Source organism: Myxine glutinosa, chromosome 13 (assembly GCF_964187855.1).
Source record: "Myxine glutinosa chromosome 13, kmMyxGlut1.1, whole genome shotgun sequence".
NCBI lineage: Eukaryota > Metazoa > Chordata > Myxini > Myxiniformes > Myxinidae > Myxine > Myxine glutinosa.
This window is the reverse complement of record NC_136273.1, coordinates 39,436,426-39,455,960: the sequence shown is the minus strand read 5'-3', so window position 1 is coordinate 39,455,960 and position 19,535 is coordinate 39,436,426. Positions and strand designations below refer to the sequence as shown.

Below are 19,535 nucleotides of genomic sequence, written 5' to 3'. Positions count from 1 at the left end.
TTCTCTCAGCTAGCCATGTATGCTGATGATTCCTCACTCTACTGTACATCTGCTGATTCACTCAATGCCACTCATAATGAGGTTGGAGTTTCTCTGGACAATGACTCAGAGAATGTGTTGAAGTGGGGGCACGACTGACTGGTAACCTTCAATGCAAAGAAAACTAAACTGTTGTCCATATCTAGTTCTAGAAACAGGTTGTTGTCCCCTTCTGTGCACATGGGATCTTCAACCTTAACAGAATCATCGGAGATTCGGCTTCTTGGTCTGGACATGCCTTCTAACCTCCGTTGGGATAAGTACATTTCTGGAATTGCTAAGAGTGCTTCCAAGCGAGTTGGTTGTCTTCATCGAGCGCAGAGATATTTACCTCCTGAGGCCATTTTGTACCTTTTGTATAAGGCAACTATACGTCCCCTCATGGAGTACTGTTGCCATATTTGGGCTGGAGCACCAGCCAGCCACTAACCTCAACTTGATAGGCTCCAGAAACGCATAGTCAACCTGGTTGGTGTGGAGATGTGTTCAACTCTTCAACCACTCTCTCACCAAAGGTCGATTGCCACTCTTGGTTTGTTCTACAGATATTTTCATGGCAAACGTTCTGTTGGACTTTCTAACTTGGTTTCTCCCATACGAGTGTTTGGACACAAGACTTGGCTTGCCATCGCCGCTCACCCATACACTATAGCTGATCCAAAGTGCAGAACGAAAGGCTATGCTGATAGTTTTATCCCTCGTGCTGTCTCGCTCTGGAATTTACTACCTGTAACATGCTTCCCATTATCCTACGATTTACTCTGCTTGAAGAGGAATGTCAATTCATACTTCCTACATCTTTGAGGTGTAATCGCATTTTACCCGACCTCTGCTACTTCTGGTGTCTTGGATGTTTTCTTGTGATTTATTTATTTTTATTTTGTTTTGCTTTATCCTTTTATTTTTCTAACTTTCTCTTAGCCCCTTACCTAGAGTGGCTGTATGCCTTGTCTGGGGCGATATCCGTAAAAAATAAAATAATGGAGGCATGTTGTGAGCTGGGGTCTTGGCACGATCCCGGAGGTCCATATGACCTTCCCAAAGAAACGATACTCCATTGGCGTGATGGTTTTGAAGACCTTGGAGCTTCATGGATATATACTTGGGTTTGTTGTTTGGTTGGTCATGGTTCAAACGCTCTTGTGGTGTTGATGTGATGTAGGCATGTGAGGCCAAACGGCCTCCTCCTGCATTAAAGTTCTTTGTATTTTCTCATATTTCAAGACACTTGGCAATGATGCAATCACAAGATTCTTCATCATCTGACATGTGCACTGTAATTGCAGTAATGAGAGGCAACCAACCTGTCTATGATACGAAACTTACAGACCAATCAACTTGGCGTGGGAGATCCCAATTATTTTGAGAGCTTTGCATTACACAGCAACAATAAGGGCAAGGTGTGAGGCAGGGACGCCAGCCCAAATGGGAGAGCAGTACTCCATCAAGCTGCAAATGAATGCCTTGCAGGTTGTCAGAAGTTAAAATTGACCAAGGGGAAGGCCTTGCATGACAACGAATGCCCAGTCAGTGGTTGGATTTGGAAGCCATCTTGGATGTATGGTCTGTCCAAGAAAGTCTGGATGCCATAAACCGAGAGTTTGGACATCGAGGCGAGGTACCAGACTGAATCAAATATTCGATTATATATCCAGAGAGACAGCCCTGATCTTATGTTTGACATTGAGGGCCTCCATCCATTGCTGGGAGAGTAGAAGCAGCATGTCCAAGGTAGAATGACCGGGTCTGAAACCAACCTGATGATCTGAGATCAGCCCGTTGGAGAAAAGGAAGGATGCAATGATAGATTCCATGACTTTGCTTACAATTGGAAGCAAGCTAATAGGCCTGTAGTTTAGAGGTTATCTTTTTGCACGATGTTTGTGCATTGCAATGATGTGGGGTAACTTCCAGGCAGAAGGAAATGGACGCAGAGAGAATGATCGACTTTAACAAGCATTTGATCAAATGAACCTATTGAAGTAGAAGAGGAACAGGACACATTAGTAAGAAAATGTATTATTCCCAAAACCAAAACGGAGGATGGGCCATTGGGAGAAATCCGCGTCTGTGGTTTGGGTGAGCCTGGGTGAGCTTCCCAAATGTGGTTTCAGAACATGTTGGATATTGAAAAGCTATGGAGTTATTGGCCTCATGGTAGTTACATTTTGCCTGTTGGACTGGCAGCAGCACTGCCTGACCCCACATCCCAATATGCACTTTATAACGGCCTTTAGTGACCTCAAAACAGATGCGAAGACCAACGTATGGTAGCTTAAAAGATTACCCAGATTCTGATGTACATGCACCCAAAATTTAGGGCCGCTGGGTTATACGGTATGGCCGTGAAAGAATAAAGTACAAACAAACCCACAAACACTTGAAATTTCTTATTGAAGATGCTATCTCCATATTTGTTGTCGGTGTATTGTGTCAGTTTGTCTTGTTTCATATTAGTTTCAGCCAAAAGAGTAAGGACACCTTTGACAAATTTTTTTTGCAAAGATTGTTTGTTGGCATTTTCCATCAAGGGCAGATGGGAAGCCAGGGTATAATGGAATGATACAGTATTGCCAACAATAGGTCCCTTTTTATATTGCACAAGGGTTCACTGTGGTGTTGGCTTAACGGTTAGGGTGGCTGGCTTGGGATCCTAGGGTCCTGAGTTTGAATCCCAGTTGGCTGTTGAACTAACACCAGGTGGAGTTGACTCAGTCTGTCATCCTTCCGAGGTCGGCGAAATGAGTAGCAGTGCACTCGGAATTCCACATCTGGTGCGGAGTAGCGCCACCCAAGATTATAGCTTGCAGATAGATCACATGCATGTAATTTATATCGCCAACAACTGGCAGAAGCAGCTATGGTATGAAAAATAATAACTAGAAAGAGCAATCAGAGATTGCAGACCCTCGCCAGGACGTGTTTTCAGTGGTTTTTAAGGCTTTTGTGTTAAAACAAATATAGCGGCCGAACCGTGACTGATGACTTCATCATTTTTTTTCTCCACCAATTGATCCCAAGATGATGCTCAAGAAATTTCATCTTTATTGGATGAAGTTTTGTACTTGTCGAATTATCTCGAATCCTCCTCGCCCTCCCCTCTAAATCTCTCCCCTCACCGCTCCCCTTCAAAACTCACCCCTCCCCTTCAAAACTTCACTCTCACCCCTCCCCTTCAAAACTCTCCCCTTCCTCTCTGGTCGTAGTCAACGTGTGGCCCTGAATGGATTTCTCTCATCTCCCCTTCCTGTTCAGGCTGGAGTTCCCCAAGGTTGTGTTCTGGGCCCTGTGCTTTTTCTGGTCTTCATAAATGATCTCTCCGACTCTCTTTAAAATCCTCTCTATCTTTTTGGTGATGACTCCACTCTCTGCCGCTCCATTCCTCATCCCTCAGATCGGCAGTCTGCAGCCTCATCACTCTCTGCAGACCTGGACAAAATCACAGACTGGTCAAACAAGTGGAACATGTCTTTCAATCCTGACAAATCTCACACTCTTATGATGTCTCTCCGAAAAGACCGACTGGACAACCCTCCCATCCACTTTCTGAAAAATCATCTCCACTTCCTCTCCACAAAAGTCACTCAAGCTTTTGGGTCTCGCTATCTGCCATGATCTTTCCTGGGAAAACCACATTTCCAAGCTGGCCTCCAAAGCCAGTCGCCGACTGGACATCCTCCGTCATGCGAAGTCCTTCCTTGGCACACCTGAGCTCGTCACCACATGCAAGGCTTTCATCCGCAGCTCAATGGAATACTGTTCTCCCCTCTGGGCTGGTGCTCCTGCCTCACACCTTGCTTGGCTTCACGCTGTTAAAACCTAAGCTTTCAGAATCATTTGAATCTCCTGTGATGAAGCTAACTCTGAGGGCCTTTCTTTCACTCACTCACCGCAGGCAGGTTGGTGGTCTTTCTGTCTTCTACTGACTCCTCTCCGGCCTAGCTCCCCCAGCACTGTCTCTGCTCTGTCGCCCAAATATTCCTACTGGTCGCACAAGATCTGCCTGCAACCCTCTTATGGTGAAACTGCCAAAATCAAGACTCTCTGCTCACCTTCACTCTTTCATTCCTCTTTTCTCCCACCTCTGGAACAAACTCCCTCACTCTCTTCAATCCCACTCCTCCGTCCAGGTCTTTAAAACAGCTGTTCACCACCATCTCTTATCTTCCACCATCCAAAACCTTTATCTATTCTACCCCCGTTAATTCACCCCAGATCCACTTTTTTGAAATACCGACTTCTTTCGTGGAAGTTCTAGCAGTGTCCATGTGTTTTATCCCTCTTCCTCCCCCCCCTTCCCATGCCTCCTTCCCCCAAGCCCTCTCCCTCCCACAGATCTCCCGATGTCCCTGCTCTCTACTGTTGTACTTGTGTGCTTCCCTCTCTCTCCCCATCTTGTCTCCCGCTCCCTTTATCATATGTTTTATGTCAGTTTTTTTTTTTTGGTGATGAATGTTAGCTTTTACACAAGCCTTGATCTTGAATATAAATAAGTAACAAAAAAAAAAAATCCCCACACACATCCACATCCACATCCACACATCCACATACACACATCCACATACATACATCCACATGCACACATCCACATGCACACATCCACATGCACACATCCACATGTACACATCCACATGTACACATCCACATGCACACATCCACATGCACACATCCACATGCACACATCCACATGCACACATCCACATGCACACATCCACATGCACACATCCACATGCACACATCCACATGCACACATCCACATGCACACATCCACATGCACACATCCACATACACACATCCACATTCCACATACACACATCCACATACACACATCCACATACACACATCCACATACACGCACAAACACACACCACACCCTCCCCCCCTTCCTGCAAGTACATACAGCCATTGGTGGACATTTCCTGCACACATCTTTATTCACAACACATGGCATGCATGGTTCCAGTACTGTCAGGGTATTTCAGTGGCTGTTTTACCAATTTTGACCAATTAAAAGTTATCAGCAGTTGACAACCCCCAACATTCCATGAAAAGCGAAAATATAATTTAAATCTGAGCTAAGACAAGCACGTACAGCCAGCCTGCGGGAATCGCGCCAAGTGAAAAATGAAATAATTACCCCCTCGCCACCTGAGGTAACTCGGTAGAAATGTATCCGATTTGCACCAGGTTTGTTGTGTTCGAGTGTTAACACCCCCGAGCCACTACCAATTTTGAAAACCGAATTCAAATCCGAGCTAAAACAAGCCCGTACGGCCAGCCTGCACGAATCGCGCCAAGTGAAAATTAAGGCACGGCCATCAGCAAAGGCACGATTTCTTTATTCGACAACTTAAAAACTACAAATCCCACAAACTTCCAACTTACCTTATTATTATCCTCTTGTGCTTATCTCTCAAAATCACCAAGGGTATGCAAAGCTGCCTGCGATGCAGGAAACCAATCAGTTACATGGCCTGAGAAAAAAAAAAGAGTTGTGTTTTCTTCTTTCAACAATAACGACTTCTAGCTTCCAGACCGTACAACCAATCATGTTGAAATTTTAAACTTCCCAAGTAACGTTTTAACTTCTCCACATGGGGAACGTTTGTGTAAAGTTTCCACTCTATATCTTCAAAAAATATGGAGGAGATAGGATTTAAGCTTTGTGCTTAAAAACGTCATAACTCCTAACAGATGCGATGCACGACGTTGTCATGCGGGAACTTTTTGTTTGTCATGGGCGTGCGATTGTGCATGTGATTGTGCCTTCAAAGTTTGGGCTCGATCTGTTCAGCCGTTGCGGAGAAAAAGGGGTTTTAGTGGTTTTCACGAAAAACAATATGGCGACCAAACCATGTGACATATGGCGTCAAATGTTTTTGCATTCTGAATTTTTTTGCACTAAGGTCATGTTAAAAAAAACAAAAAATCATTCGTGGCATCAAGGGGTCTATTTGTCGAATTCTAACTTAGTAACGTTAGCACTTTTAATCTTCTATATATATATATAAAAGAAAGTTTTTGTTTGTTTGTTTGTTTGTCTGCCCGTGCTAATCTCCTGAACGGTGAAAGATAGGAGGAAACCTCTAGAACAAAAAATGTCGGGACAGGCCCCGGGAAGGTTATAGGCTAGGTGGCAAGGCCGGTCGAGGCCGCCTCGGCCGTGCTGGGCCCATTTCGCAATTAAAAGCTGAGCTGAATTATAGTAGTTGATCTTCTACGGCCGTGAGGAAACGCTGAATTATAATAGTAAATTCATTCAATTCGCAATTAAAAGCTGAGCTGAATTATAGTAGTCGATCTTCTCCGGCCGCGAGTAAAAGCTGAATTATAGTAGTAAATTAATTGAAAACTAGAACGGGCACTCGGTAGAGCGCATACCTTCGCCGCAGCTACTGTTCTGTACTTGGCATGGGAGTGTAGGGAACAGAACAACAAAAATACGATTTTGACCTTTTCGTGACCTTGACCTTTGACCCGATTGCTCCCAAAATCTAATCAAATGTGTCCCGTATAATAACCAATCATCCCACCAAATTTCATGCAATTCGGTTGAATACTTTTTGAGTTATGCGAATAACATACACACACACACACACACACAGACATACAAATAAATACACAGCGATCAAAACATAACCTTCCGCTTTTGCGAAGGTAATTAACCTGAAATTGCAGACAGAATTATTTATTTTATCTGAGAAGATAAACGAATCTTCTTCTTCTTTAGTACCTCAAACTTTATGTGAAATGCGATCGATTTTTAAAAATCAGAATTTGAGCAAATCTGTTTCATTCGTCTGTTAATATGCCTCCCCGATTGACAAATCTGCAATTTGAATTTCATTTGAGGTTGAAATGATTGCGGGAGATCGCGTTATAGTGATGACGTCTTGGATGGACATCCTCTTCTTCAGTCGCTCATAACTTTGAGTGAAATACGATCGAGTTAAAAATAGTCAGAATTTGAGCAAATCTGTTTCATTCGTTTGTTAATATGCCTCATCTCTTGACAAATCTGCAATTATAATTTTTTTTGAGGTTGAAATGATCGCGGGAGATTGCGTTATAGTGATGACGTCCTGGATGGACATCTTCTTCTTCAGTCGCGCATAACTTTGAGTGAAATACGATCGAGTTAAAAATAGTCAGAATTTGAGCAAATCTGTTTCATTCGTTTGTTAATATGCCTCATCTATTGTCAAATCTGCAATTATAATTTTTTTTGAGGTTGAAATGATCGCGGGAGATCGCGTTATAGTGATGACGTCCTGGATGGACATCTTCTTCTTCAGTCGCTCATAACTTTGAGTGAAATACGATCGAGTTAAAAATAGTCAGAATTTGAGCAAATCTGTTTCCCAAAATCTAATCAAATGTGTCCCGTATAATAACCAATCATCCCACCAAATTTCATGCAATTCGGTTGAATACTTTTTGAGTTATGCGATTAACATACACACACACAGACATACAAATAAATACACAGCGATCAAAACATAACCTTCCGCTTTTGCGAAGGTAAAGAACCCGGGCAACGCCGGGTGCATTCTGCTAGGCTACTATAAATAGGTGTGTGTGTGTGTGTGTGTGTGTGTGTGTGTGTGTGTGTGTGTGTGTGTGTGTGTGTGTGTGTGTGTGTGTGTGTGTGTGTGTGTGTGTGCGCACGCACATGTGAGACATACCTTTTGTGTCTTACGTATGTATATTAATTAATTACATACTATTAAAATCTACCTTTTAACCTTTTAGACTGCTGAGACCCCTCAAACCTTTAACACTTGACACCCAAAAGACCCAGATGACCCAAAGGTCCTTAATGACCAAAAAGACCCAAGAGTCCCCAAGCATCCAAAAAGTCCTTGATGACCCAAAAGTCCTCGAGGACCCAAAAGACAAGAAAGTCCCCAAGGACCCAAAAGAGCCAGGTAACCCAAAAGTCCTCGAGGACCCAAAAGACAAGAAAGTCCCCAAGGACCCAAAAGAGCCAGATAACCCAAAAGTCCTTAATGACTCAAAAGTCCCCAAGGACCCAAAAAGTCCTTGATGGTATAAAGGTCCTTGAGGACACAAAAGACCCAGATGACCCAAAAGACCCCCCAAAGTCCCAAAAGACCCAGAGGACCCAAAAGACCCCCCTGCAGGCCAGGTGTATACAGAATCGAGGCTCGTTTAAGAGCTAACACATTGAACATGAAAAACATGCACAGGCACACAAAACATGCAATGAAGGTAGTGGGAGAGAAGAGGGGGATAGAGGGAAGCACACAAGCACAACAACAGAAGAGAACAGGGACGCCGGTAGATCTGTGGAAGGGAGAGGGCTGGGGGAGGAGGGAGGGGTACACGGTACAAAGCAAATTAACACTTCTAGGAACCCCAGGAAAGAAGCTGGGGATTCAAAGAGGCGGATTTGCGGCGTTTTAATGGGGGTAGAAAAGATCAAGGTTTTGGATGGGGGAAGATAAGAGATGGTGGTGAACAGCTGTTTTAAAGACCTGGAGGGAGGAGTGGGATTGAAGAGAGTGTGAGAGTTTGTTCCAGAGGCGGGAGAAAAGAGGAATGAAGGAGTGAAGGTGAGCAGAGAGTCTTGATTTTGGCAGTTTCACCAGAAGAGGGTTGCTGGCAGATCTTGTGTGTCCTGCAGAAATATTTGGGGGACAGAGCCCAGAGAGAGCTGGAGAAGAAAGGCCGGAGAGGAGTCGGTAGAAGACAGAAAGACCACCTACCTGCCTACTGTGAGAGAGAGAAAGACCCTCAGAATCAGCTTCATCGCGGGAGATGCCAATGATTCTGAATGCTTTGGTTTCAACCGCGTGAAGCCAAGCTAGGTGTGAGGCAGGAGCACCAGCCCAGAGGGGAGAGCAATAATTACATTGAGCTGCAGATGAAAGCTTTGTATGTGGTGAGGAGCTCAGAAGTGCTCAGAAAGGACTTCGTACGACGGAGGATGCCCAGTCGGCGATTGGCTTTGGAGGCCAGCTTGGAAATGTGGTTTTTCCAGTAAAGATCATGGCAGATATTGAGACCGGAATGCTTGAGTGACAGAACTTCTTCAAGAGTATTGTTCAGAAAGGAGGGTTGTCCAGACGGTCTTTTCGGAGAGAGCTTGTTATGTCTGGGGGTAGAGCAAAATGTAGAGCAGAGTAGATCTGAGTAGGTAACATGCTTCGAGATGTCGCGATAAGGAACACTTCCTGTAATAAGTCCATGTTTAGGCGTTTTGTCGGTTAAAGTGTATAATTGTGAATCTACCAGGAGATTCGAGTGTTAAGTAGTTAGGGATGAAAGTTAACGCCCCTGTGAGTCCAACCTGGTCATCAAACCTTTGTCCATTATGGCACTGCAGACTACATAGACACTTAGTTAGGTCCTTAGTACAACATTAAATAATTTCCTTCCCTGACAATGACTTCGGAAGGAACAGGCAAAGAAACCAGGCCAGGACACCGCTGATGATTGCCGCCGCCGCTACACCTCTGGCGGCCTAGGAACATCGAGTAGCACGAGCTATTACCATGCTACGGGCCTGTGATTGGTCAACGCGCTAGGCGCGAACCTCCAGCCAACGAGTGCGGGAGGCGCGAAGCTGGAAGGTTCGGTGGAAGTCGCTGGTTGGTTGTGCGCCAATGCTGACGTCACCGGCCAGGTTATATCAGGGTGGGCCAAACGACATTTGAGAGAGAGAGAGAGAGAGCACATCCGGTTCTTGTTTGCGCAGCACGTCCTCTTGCACGTCCAGCTCTTGCTCGAGTTTTTGGCTTCTTCGCTAGCCTGCGTTGGACGCGTGGTGCTTTTGGTGCATTGGACGCGTGGTGCTTGGAGCGGTGCTGGTGCTTGGAGCGGTGGTTGGTGCTTCTGGAGCCTGAAGTGGTGCACGGACCTCGTGGGCGGTCAACGAGGGGCCTGGAGTGGGCATTGGCTGGGGCCTTCGCGGTGCTGTAGTGCGGGAGCAAGGGACCTCGTGGTGTGCGGCGGGGCTTGGAGCCAAGTGGGGACAAGACGACGGGACAGATAAGCTCACACCACAATTCACAATTACACGACGTGTTCTTTTCGTTAATTCATCCCTTGTCCTGTTGTTTAGCCTGGTGTGCGGGATCCCGATTAGGATATTTATTATCGGCGCGCATTTTCCTGTCCTGCCTTTTTCATTTGAATTAATCCTTATATTATTTTTGTACATGTACCTGAACGCAGTTTTCCTGGGTGTTTGGTTTTAATAGATAAGGCTGCGGGGCTCTTGCCGTTTCCCTCCATTCCGCGCGCTTAGATTTTGGAATCCGCTATTGAGCTTCCGCCTCGGGAGTTAAAGCCTCGTAATCGGCAATCCGCAACTCTGATGTTAATTGGAGTTGCGCGACAATATAGTGAGAGTGTGAGATTTGTCAGGATTGAAGGACATGTTCCACTTGTTTGACCAGTTTGTGATATTGTCCAGATCTGCAGAGAGTGAAGAGGTGGCAGACTGCCAATCTGAGGGATGAGTTATGGAGCTGCAGAGAGTGGAGTCATCAGCAAAGGGATAGAGAGGATTTTCCAGAGAGTCGGAGAGATTATTAATGATCTGAATGATATATGATCATTAATGAATGGGGTGTGCTACAAGGCCGTGAAGACTAATTAAAATTAGGTACAACGGACCAACGGGCCCCCTAGTATCCTAAATAAACATGTTTTTTGGTCCCATTGCAGAGTTCTTTAGAATGAGCCATGACTCAATTTTTTTCGATTGAGCTGTTTTGGAGATATAAAGGGGTAAAGTTGAAGGTGTTTTCCAAGATGGCGCCCATACTACGTGAACTATGACGTCATAATTAGCAGTAAAAATTATACATGTCTAGCCAATCACTTGGTGAAAATTTCGTGCCAATCTGACCAACGGTTGCTGAAAACAGTCATTTTAAAGTTTTAGAAAGTGAACGACTGGCGGAAGATAAAGAGGAACTCTCGGAAAAACAATAGGTATTCCTCTGCATTTAAATGCAGAGGAAACCTAATAACACTGATGTCTACTCATATATTTGCACTGCATGGGATAAGTGTACATACAAATTTTTGCAATTAAAAAACAATTCAGTTGTAACTGTCATGTCATATTTCCTGTCCATTTTTGGTTTGACCCATGCGTGATTTGTGCAACCTTGTGTACATTTTTCAGGTGTTGGATATGAAGGTGTTTGTGGACACGGACTCAGACATCCGCCTTGTACGACGGCTGCGCCGAGACATATCAGAACGTGGCCGGGATATCCACGGTGTAATAAAGCAGTACAACAAGTTTGTAAAGCCAGCTTTCGAGCAATACATCGAACCCACGATGCAGTTGGCAGACATCGTTGTCCCTCGTGGTGTGTTTTTTAATTGTGGTGCTAGAAATTTCCAAACCTTTAATGAAAATCAGTATTTTCTTATTTGCAGTGTTTGTGAAGGAGAAATATTGTTTTTTCACCTTTTTGTGTTTGAGGTGGTGAAAATGATGTGGCATTACGACTCATTGTGCAACATGTCCACCTGCAGCTGGAAAAGGCAAGTGCTTGTGGTTGTAACCTACACTGTTGATATATTCTACATAATATAGTTTGCTCATTTTCCATTAAGAACTCGAGAAAGACTTGCAGGCGGGGGGTATTGTACAGGGTCCGTCAGGGAGGTGTGACGATTTTCAGAAAACTCGTACACAGTTATTTTTAGTCGAATTTCAATTTTTATTTTTTTTAAAGACTACATATATAATGCCATGTAATACACTGTAACAAAGACATTTAAAAAATGTAACTCATGTTTGAAAAATGACATCTAAATGGCGGCCGTTCTTGTCCAAGCATTCTTGCAGACGCGCGGAAAAGTTCCAGCATTTCTCAGCACAGCAACATCCCTCAGCAGTTCCAGCATTCTTTCTGCGAACGTAAACCGCCGTACAAAATCATTCTGCTGCAGTTCTTGAACCACCATGATTTTGTACGCGTGATAATGAAGGTCCAAGTGCAAAATTCGACGAACTGATCTGTCTGACATCCGTAGAGCGCGAGCGTGCCGTACCGCCGACCGACGAGGGCTGGCCTCCACAGCTTGTCGAACCCTTTTGATGTTTTCCGGGGTCCTAACGGTTCGATCACCTCCCCGAGCTGCTCCCGGCCTCACAGATCCAGTTGTCCTGAAGTTTTTTTACCCACTTCAATATTGTGTTTTGAGACGGAACGGCGCCACGTCGACCAACATTGAAGTGAGTACGAAATCTGCGCTGTGTAAGCACCACCGAACTACCCGTTTGAATAAACGTCTCAACAACAAAGACGCGATGTTCAATCGTCCACAGCTCCATGGCTACTGAAATGGTGCCTAACAACGAGTAACCAACAGCCATCACGCATGCGCTAGACCCCCCACTTGCATTGTTATACCCAATTCAAACATGAATTACATTTTTTAAATGTCTTTGTTACAGTGTATTACATGGCATTATATATGTAGTCTTTAAAAAAAAAAAAAATTGAAATTCGACTAAAAATAACTGTGTACGAGTTTTCTGAAAATCGTCACACCTCCCAGCCGGACCCTGTATAATGTTCATTGCATTTCCTAAAAACATTCCCCCACCTTCCCAGCCATTACCAGTTTATTAGCCCCCGTTGGACTTAGTCCGAAACGGGGGCTGATGCATTTGGTCTCGTCCGTCCGTGCGTCCGCAACCATATCTCAGAGATGTATGGACTGATTTTGGTCATACTTTGTGCAAAGGCAATACATGACGGTACACATATGCACATCGCTTTATTTTGCGATTGATCAAAGATGGCCGACTGGTAGGCTGGCGGCCATTTTAGTTGTAAAAAAAACCCCGATGTTGCACACGTCCTCAACCATTTCTCGGATATGCATTTGCCGATGTTGATCAAACTTGGCACATGGATAATTAAATTATGGTTAACATATGCACGTCATTTTTTTCAAGATCAGATCCAAGATGGCCGGCTGGCGGCCATTTTGTTACTTAAACGTGTCTCCAACAATTTCTTGGACATGCATGGTCCGATTTTGTTCAAGCTCGGCAAACGTACAGTACATGATGGCATACACATGCACCTCACTTTATTTTGCGATCTGATAAAAGATGGCCGACTGGTAGAATGGCGGCCATTTTAGTTGTAACAAAACCCAATTTTGAACCATTTCTCGGACAAGCATTTGCCGATGTTGTTCAAACTTGGCATACAGATAAGGAATGATGAGTTACATATGCACGTAACTATCCTCGCCAGAGGAGAGGGTATTGCATTTGAGTCCGTTTGTTTGTCTGTTTGTTTGTCCACCCAGAATAAATATGATTTTCTCTGCAACCGTTGGTCCGACTGACAGGAAATTTTCACCCTAGGTGCAACTCCACCTGCATAATTTTTTAATGATAATTATGATGTCATAGGTCACATGGTTCGACCGCCATCTTCAAAAAATCGAAAAACTTTGCACCTCTATATCTCCGAAAGTGCTGAATAGAAAAAATTGAGACATGGTTCATTGTAAAGAACCCTCCATGGGGAATAAAATATGTTGATGTCATCGGTGCTTCCATTATGAGGTCATAATTCGACAAGTACAAAACTTCATCCGATCAAGATGAAATTTCTTGAGCATAATCTAGGCATAAATTAGTTTAGAAAAAAAATATTGATGACGTCATCGGTCACGTGGTTCGGCCGCTATATTTGTTTTAACACAAAAGCCTGAAAAACCACTGAAAATACATCCTGGTGAGGGTTTGCAATCTCTGATTGCTCTTTTTCTTGTTTTTGAGATCAGATCCAAGAATGTTGACTGGCAGCCATTTTGTTACTTAAATGTGTCCCCATACTTTTCTCGGACATGCATGGACCGATTTTCTTCAAACTTGGCACAAAGACAATACAGTAATACCCCGGCCTACGTCATTAATTCGTTCCATAAGCCGTGACGTAACTCGGTTTTTGACGTAAACCGGGCGTAATGCCTTAAAAATGCCTTAAAATGAAGACTAACACCGTAAAACTAGAGTAAATAACTCGCGAAAGTATATAACTATCAACAACAACAACAACACCATGCATTTTAAAGGCCATTTTCCCTGCTAGAGCGGGGGTTAGCCTTGCGGTCCCCATGACAATCTTCTCCATTTTGCCCTATTTTCTGCATCTCTCCTTGTTAACCCCCTTGCCCGCATTTCTTCTTCCACTATCTTTAGCCAAGTCTTTCTCGGTCTTCCCCGTCTTCTACTTCCTTCTACATTCATTTCCATCACTCTTCTCAACCAGTCACTTTCATCCTTCCTCAACACATGACCAAACCATCTCAACCTGTTCCTCTTCACAGCATCAATCACAGGCTCTATTCCCATCATCTTTCGCAATTCATCATTTGTCTTCCTCTCTCTCAACGATACTCCGCACATCCGTCGAACCATTCGCATTTCCACCCTTTCCAACCTTCGTTGCTACTCTACGTTCATTACCCATGTCTCGCTCCCATAAATCATAACACTTCTCACACATGCAGCATACACCTTTCCCTTCAGCTTCAACGACACTCCCCTCATCATCAGCACGCCACTCAATTCCCGAAACTTCTTCCATGCACATCTCACTCGAGCAACCGTTGCCGAGTCTGATCCACCTTCTCCATTCAGCATGTCTCCGAGGTAGCAAAATGTTTTCACACCTTCCAGCTTCACGCCGTCTCCAAGATCCAACTCAACATTTCCTCCATCTGCAGCTCCCTCTGTGCACACCTTACATTTGAATGTAGCTGCCACACTGGTGAATGACCCTCTAAGACCACTACATTTTTGATGAACCCACTCAGCGCACATTGTACACTGAATGGAGTTCACTCCGACACCCTACCTACACACAGCACAGGGCCACTTCCCAGTTCTTTCCACCTCACCACATGCTTTACCACTTGCCATCACCTTCGTCTTTCCGATATTCACCTTCAGACCTTTTGTCTCCATACATTCCTTCCACGTGTTCATCTTTTCCTTCAGTCCATCCATACTTTCCGCAATCAACACCAGATCATCTGCATACAACAACTCCCACGGTAAACCCTCCTTTACGTTCTGAGCCAGCACCTCCATCACAGCTACAAATAGTAGTGGACTTAGTACCGACCCCTGATGCACTCCCACCTTCACCTCAAACTCACCACTGTTCCCGTCCTTCGTCCTTACCGCTGTGTGCGCTCTTTTGTACATTGCCATCACTACTCTGATCAACCATTCCTCCACTCCTAACTTCCTCAATGCCCATGTCAATACTTTGCGTGGAACCCTATCGAATGCTTTCTCCAGATCAACAAACCCAAGAAACAACTTCTTCCTCTTCTCCATGTACTTCTCCTGCAACTGCCTCACAATGAAAAGCGCGTCTGTCGTTCCTCTTCCTGGCATAAATCCAAACTGCATTTCGTCGATCTTCACTTTCTTCCTTATCCTCCTCTCCAACACCCTTTCCAATACCTTCATTCCATGCTCCAATAACGTTATCGCTCGGTACGAGCCACACTCCAGAGGGTCACCTTTCCCCTTGTATAGAGGGACGAGGGTACTCGGTTCCCAATCCACTGGAATGCGGCCTTCTTTCACCACCAGATTACAGATCTCTGTCATTCTCTTCACACCCCAACTTCCTGCTGCCTTCAACATATCTCCCACAACTCCAGTCGGCCCTCCCGCTTTTCTACCCTTCATTGCTTTTATCGCTTTTATCGCTACCCTTCATTGCTTTTTATCGGGGGGGGGGGGGGGGGGGGGGATTACCGCTGCGGTTTAAACATATTAAAATAAATATTAAACAAAACCATGAAAACAATCTGGGAAAAGTCTCTAAGTGAGAACGTGGATTTGAGAAAGCAGGAGCAGAGGTGAAAGAACAAACGAGATATAGGGGGCGGGGCACAAGTCGAGACGAGGAGGCCGCACGAGACACCAGGCCGCACGAGTCGCGGACAAAGAAACGACTAATTACACACAAATTTGCAACAACTACAAAACCAAAACCAAATAGAAACACAATAACACATACACAACAAAATACGCAGCGGAAATTTGACAAAGAAATGAACGGGAAAACACTCAAACTTTGATGCCGTGGAGAGATCGAAGCAAGCCCCGTCGCTCGAGGGACCCGAGAAAGTATATAACTATCCCTAAACCTTAAAGAACACTAAAAACACATTTTAGTCATATTTTTTAATGAGTAATGAACACAATTAATAAATGAATTTGTAAAGAATAATAAATAAAATTAATAAGATTATGTTATTCACCTTAAACATGGCGTCTCTTCTGAACACAAACACACATTTTAGCAGTCTTAGCCGGCGGCGCTTTTTCAGTGACGTATGCGAGAATACGTTCCCTATCATGAATGATGGTCGATACCGTCGACCGTGGCAGCCCTAAGGCATAGACCTTATCGCGAATCGGTAAATATCAACAGAGGGCGCTACACCGCAAAGCATGATGGGATCGAAAAGGGGGCAAACGTAAACTTGAACCCAGAAGAGGAAGCGTCTGTCTATGATCGACGCTGTGTTTACGGAAAGGAAGATGGCTAATGTGAAAGAAATTCAGCGTTTTTTGGCATTAAAATCCAGCGATTTAAAGAAATATTTGGGGGAAAGGGGGGTTCCCATTGGAGAAGAGAAACAACCTGCTTATGCAAGAACAGTTCCTGAATGTTGAAACCTCGATCGGCCATACAAATATCGCCGGGCTGGAACTTGTCTACCATGTTCGTCATCTTTACAATTTTTTTGTCCGACGTGATTCCTCCTGTCGGTTTGGAAATGTATGAAATTGTTCCGCTAGATGTAATACCAACAAGGCACTTGAGAGTAGGTCTTGACATATTGGCTGTACACTTGCGAACAAAACTTGGGAGACGGTGCTTTGTCCTAATCCAAAGCGAAATGCGAGGTCCTCGTCGCGAAGATTAAGCCGAAGCTTCATGAGTGTCATGTTTTTACTTCATGAGTTTATTTGCCATGTCTTGTCTTCCATTGATAATTTCCCCTTATAATAATGAAGGTTCTGTGCATGAGGGGATACTTCTGCTAATAACCACTTAAACAGGTCAAAACTAGGTAAACCTGTATAAAGTTTCACAAGGTCATCACAGTTTGCTATGTCCGAAACAGTAAGCTTCTTCTTATATACTGCAATGGCGGCTTTCAGTTTTGCGACGGTGTCCTTGGCTTGCAAATACTGGCTCATGTGCTGATCACAGTTCACAGTTAATTTGTTAATTTGTCACAGTAAAAAAGTCCTAAAAGTAGTTTAAAGTGGTAAGGATCACGTAGTGTGTCAATGTAAACAAGCAGTCTGTCAAAGTGACAGCGACCGCCGGCGGCGCTATTGCCCCTTTCCGATCCCTTGATGCATTGCGGTTCCGATTCGCGATAAGGTCAGGTCTATGCACTATCACCGACACTTTTTCACCTTTTTCATACCTTTTAATCAGATTTAACTTATCTTCCATCGTAACCACATTACGCTTGGACACACTAGCACTATCCTTCTTAGGACCCATGGCTACCACAGACACAGTAAAGGAATACTGTACGCCGCCTCTGTTTTGAATGAGAACCAGCAGCTGCGCGTACGTACAGTATACTGTACGTACATTATATATATATTTTTAATGTGCTTTTTATTGTATTTTAAATTGTTTTTTACCTTTCTTTATTGTTAATTTATGTACTATTTTATTTATTTTAAATATATTTTAAAGGAAAAATTAATTTTTTTCACGTCCGTAGGATTGACGTAAAGTCGCACATAATGACGTTCGTTGAACTGAAATTTACTCTGGAAGAGTGGCGTAAAGTCGGATTTGACGTAGGTCGAAATGGCGTAAAACGGGGTATGACTACATGAATATACATATGCAGAAGATTTTGTTTTGTCATCCGTCCAAAGATGGCTGACTGACGGCCTTTAGCTCCGTACCGCAAAATTACGAAAACCGTGGCAGGGGCTATGACATTTTATGTCTTTTTCTTCTTGTTTTCCTCCTATATGTGCCAGACAGTATCCAAACGTTGTACAGAGCATTCCCATAGGGATAGGTTAGCTGGCATCATAATTGTGATAATTTTTAGTGTTTGAACAACATGATAATGCTACAGCGATTGTTTCAGGAATTGTGTGTGCGTGTGCGTGCGCGCACACGTCACCCTGAAAGATCTCGCATAATATGTTCACTCCTGGGTACCTCAATCTCTCCTTTTGAGTGCTGCAGTATTAGTGTGGTATTGAAGATCTCCATTGCTTTCTCAATCGGGTTGAATTATTTGGAGATGATCTTGTACATTTGCATGCACTTTATCATCCATGAATGTGTGACATATTTTTATATTCTTCTCGTATTGCAGTTTTCGAGTATGGCCTTGTTTAGTAGTAGTAGCATCCTTTTTTACATCCGTTCTGTTCTCGGCCTCTGGCATCTCTTAATGATTCTTTGATGCATTGTTTTAATCCCACAACTTTTAAAATGATTTTCTTTTCCAAATAGTCAGTTTATTGGCTTTATAAACTTGTTAGTTTATTTGTTTGGAATATTTTTTCTATTGTTTATTTAACGTCTCATTCTCTTCCATTATTTGCCCTGCACTGAATTTTTTTTTTCAACCCAACCAGAGAAAACTCCGCTGGGATATGTGAGGAAATTATATATCATCCCCCCTTTTCCTCATCTTCCTTAAATATGTGGTGGTTCTCACAATCTGTTTGAAAAACAAGCTTCTGGTGGCAGCTGTGTGTCTCCTGCAGACCGTATGAGTTCCCAAAATGTATCGCCCTATTCTTTCATCCCTCCTTTTTTTGAATGTCATTTTCTCATGAGATTCATTATTGGATACTGTAAAACTTTAAAAATATTTTAAACATTCCTAAAGGCTTAAAATGTACTTTTCTTTCCAGTCTGGAACTGTCTTGACAACTTGTTCACAAATTCCTTCTTGTTTCCATTTTATCTGTACAGTTTGTTCTTGTACAGACATACCACCAAATCTGCCAAATCGTGCTTTATACACAGCCTATCCCTGCCAAGCACCTCACAGCTGCACAGGCCAAAGATGCTAATTTCTTGTTTGGGCGAAGAGGCCTTTGCTTCCTTGGCCAGTGCACTGAGCAAACATTGCAGCGTCTTCTGTGTTTGCTTAAAAAGACACTCTGGGTTGCAGTTAAAATTAAATATATCCATTTCCAATATGAATTGTTTGATATATCCTATAACAAAAATAAAACTGATAAAAAAAAAAAATGTCGCTTAAATGGGTCTGCTTAAGTGGACCCGCCACGCCGAGACGATGTGCTTCACGAATGGCCAAATTAAAGGCGATCACGCTCGAACAGTTAGCGTGGTTTCCGTCCTCCCCCTCATGATTTTCCATCCAAATTCTGTGACATATTTACTTAATTCACAGTTTATTGGAGTAACAATTTATTGAAAAGAGGC

The 19,535-nt window shown here is 43.7% G+C and overlaps 1 protein-coding gene across 2 annotated transcripts in view; it reads left to right on the top strand.

The window, feature by feature from the left end:
- The window catches only part of UCKL1 (uridine-cytidine kinase 1 like 1), a 92,799-nt gene that overhangs the window by 46,208 nt on the left and 27,056 nt on the right, over positions 1-19,535 (top strand). For both annotated transcript variants that reach the window (XM_068134287.2, XM_068134288.2), the window contains exons 6-8: positions 11,201-11,390; positions 11,507-11,568; positions 18,716-18,735. In XM_068134287.2, coding sequence (XP_067990388.1) covers positions 11,201-11,390; positions 11,507-11,568; positions 18,716-18,735 — 272 coding nt within the window. The remainder of the gene's footprint in view (positions 1-11,200; positions 11,391-11,506; positions 11,569-18,715; positions 18,736-19,535) is intronic.